The 3,103-nt window shown below is 34.9% G+C and overlaps 1 protein-coding gene across 1 annotated transcript; it reads left to right on the top strand.

Annotated features, from left to right (window-relative positions):
• The first annotated feature begins 2,107 nt into the window (after window positions 1-2,107).
• On the top strand, window positions 2,108-2,865 carry LOC131612230 (uncharacterized). The gene has a single exon (XM_058884033.1). It carries the CDS (start codon window positions 2,256-2,258, stop codon window positions 2,742-2,744), a length of 489 nt encoding a protein of 162 aa, XP_058740016.1. The 5' UTR covers window positions 2,108-2,255; the 3' UTR covers window positions 2,745-2,865.
• The last annotated feature ends 238 nt before the right edge of the window (window positions 2,866-3,103 follow it).

Below are 3,103 nucleotides of genomic sequence, written 5' to 3'. Positions count from 1 at the left end.
TCATAGATATCATCATTATGGTTTTTGGGGAACCGAAACTCTTGAGTGTTGCATGTGAATGATTAGACATGTTTGGTGAAATCTTTTGCATTCTAGAATATATATTTTTCTCGGGAAAATAAGTATCATTTTTTTTCTTTCTGAGTCTTTCTTTTTCACTTGATAGTTTCCTCCTTCATTAGCATTTCATTTTCATGTAATGCAAAGTTCATGCAATATCAGTAAAAAAAAATCACATAAAACTCTTCATAAGTCTTAGAAGGATATTCCATCTTTTTGGATAGATCTTGTATATTCGTTCACTGTTTTCATTTTAGCTAAACCAAGTGGTATTGACGATGCATTTACAGAAGTTGGTTTGCCTTCTAATTAGGAAACTTTGAGTCCTTATGAGAATGAAAGAATATATGACAAATATGGTGGTTGCGATATTCCTTTTTATGAACATGTTTTGTCTACCATGACCTTCGTCTCCCTTTCAATGTTTTTGAGATAGAGATTCTAAAGCATTTTTCAATGGCTCCCTCGTAACTTTGTCATAACCTACCAACATTGCTGCGACCATGTGAATGAAAGACCTTGTATGTTCCTCTTCTTTCACCTTTTCAAATGCCTTTGTGTCACGATATTAGGGGTGATCGTATCCAAACCAATCCAAAAGGAAAATCACAAATTGAATCAATCCAAACCGAAAACCGCAAAAACCGTGTTTGGTTTGGATGGGTTTTGGATGGTTTTGGATGATTTTTGGGCTGAACGGCGCGGTTCGGTTCAGTTTGCGGTTTTCATTTCACAAAGCCGAACCGAACCAAACCGCATATTTAACTAAACTTTTGAATTTCTATAATTAATTTATTAAAAGTTGTTTGAGTTTTGCTGGGAGGAAGACGATGTGGCCAACAATCTTTTAGAGTCATTCATATTGCAATTTTTAATCTAGCTTTGAGTTTATCAAAACCATCTATAAAAGAAAAAAGTTTCAATTTTTCAACTATACTCATTCGTAAAAGATAATTCTTTCATAAATCGTGGGCTCTTATAAGAATGATAGTTGTTACGATTCTTGGAATTGGAATTGAAACGGTTTATTTTGGTATGTCACTAGCGGTTAGAAATTTGGGACTCAATGTTTATTTCGCAACAGTTTTGAGATTTTCCATTAAACTTTCCATTTTTATTGCCCTTTTCATTCTGTTAACTAATAGCGGTTCTTTAACATTTTTATTGCCCTTTTCATTCTGTTAATACTAATAGTGGTACTGATCAGGGATAAGATATTTTATAAACTGTGAAAGTGTGAAGCTCAAAAACAATTTTTCAACCACTTCTTAGAACATACAGAACATACTAGCCTAAGAAAAACTTAATCATCCTATAAATAACATTATAGTGAGCCATACTTGTTCAAGTAGGTATGTCCTATTATATTATAATAGTGAGCCATATTTTTTTTATTTCAGTACATTTTTATTTTATGGTGTAAACCGCAGTTCACCGAACCGATCCAACCGTATTGGTTTAGTTTGATTTGGTTTGGATGACTTTTTAAAAATTAACCGAACCAAACCGGACCGCATGCATTTTGATCTTGCGGTTAAGATGATTTTTATGCTCAAAACCGAAGCAAACTGCACCGCAAACACCCCGTACTCGTTATCCCAAAGAGAACCAAAGTTATAAATATGGATTATTTATCAAGTACAATTTATAATGCTACATAAATTTTAAATTAAAAATGTATATTAATTAGATAGAAAAATATTCTAAATGAAAGGAGGTTCGTTAATGTGAAGTATGAAAACCCTCTTATTTGTATATGTTTTTTCTTTGTATTTATGGTCTGCTCTTAAAATCTAATTTCAAATCTTTATTTTTATTTTATTTATAATAATCTATTTTCAAAACATAATTTCTATCTTTAAAAATATAAAAAAAAAAAAAAAATTTCCTTAATTTAACTTTAAAAAAATCCCTAAGCACCAAAAGCACGAAATTACAACCAAGTAGGATTAGGTCTAGTCATTATCAAAAAGATAAAGGATTAGGACGGGTTAGAAGTAGGTCCAAGAGAAAAGACCCTTTTAATATCCCCGATAATGTAACGCCCTTTCATTACTCTACCCAATCATTCTCATTCTACTTTCTAATTCCAACTCCATCCCATCCTTCTCAGATCTAACCTTCTCTTCACAAATAAAACAAAAAATTTATATATTTATTCATTTATTCATTTTCTCTCTCTAAATGCACGCACTATGCCCAATCTCCACAAATTCAAGCTCCTAGCCACACAATGCGCAATCGCCGGCAGTCCCACCCGCAGTCCAACCACCAGTCCCGTTATCCACCTCCGCCGCCGCAAAACCCTCCGCATGTTCCTCACTCGCCCTAACGACCGCCGCCGTTTCCATCCTCCTCCCTTAGATCCACCGGAAACTTCCTCTTCCTCCGACGAAGTCAAAGTCCGCCACAAACTCAAAGACCTATTCGTTTCCTCTCCGTCTCCATCTCCATCTCCTCCACCTACACTCCAAGACAACAACAACAATTGCCAACAGCAACATCAGCAGTTCGATCAGAAAGACGGACTCCTCTCTGGCTCCACCGTCGGCGTCAGATTCAGAACTGGATCTCCTTTTCGTAGATCCTCCGCAGTCGCGGCTCTCCGGCCGGTGTCATCGGCGTTCCGATACAGGTTACTGAGAAAAGCTTGGCGACCGGTACTTTTCACCATCCCTGAGTAACGGTTACGGTTACGGTTTCTATCTTACTGTGATAACTGTACGGATGAGTTAAATTCCGATTTTATTGTTTTATTTTTTTAATTTAATTTTTGACGAAATAGTAATAAAGTAGTTTTAATAACCGCGTTCAGTTTTTCGCTGTTATGGTAAAAAGTTAACGAAACTAACGTTTGGCGGAAATGGAGGCTCTTTAGTTAATGTACGAGTTTACTGAATTTTCTGTGTTTGATGATTTATTACTCTTAATGATCTCAAAGTATTTGGTAAATAGAAGAATTTATTAATTATTGAATAGTAGAAAGTGTTCTGATTATAGAATAGGTAGAATTAAAATAATGGTGGATGAATATGCAAATCTT

The sequence above is a fragment of the Vicia villosa genome, linkage group LG6 (assembly GCF_029867415.1).
Source record: "Vicia villosa cultivar HV-30 ecotype Madison, WI linkage group LG6, Vvil1.0, whole genome shotgun sequence".
NCBI classification, from domain to species: Eukaryota; Viridiplantae; Streptophyta; class Magnoliopsida; order Fabales; family Fabaceae; genus Vicia; species Vicia villosa.
Note: the sequence above shows the minus strand (reverse complement) of the source record. Positions and strands in the feature narration are given on the sequence as shown.

What these genes read in the sequence shown, in the direction of transcription:
- LOC131612230 (XM_058884033.1), top strand. Translation starts at nt 2,256, where the DNA reads ATGCCCAATCTCCACAAATTCAAGCTCCTAGCCACACAATGCGCAATC.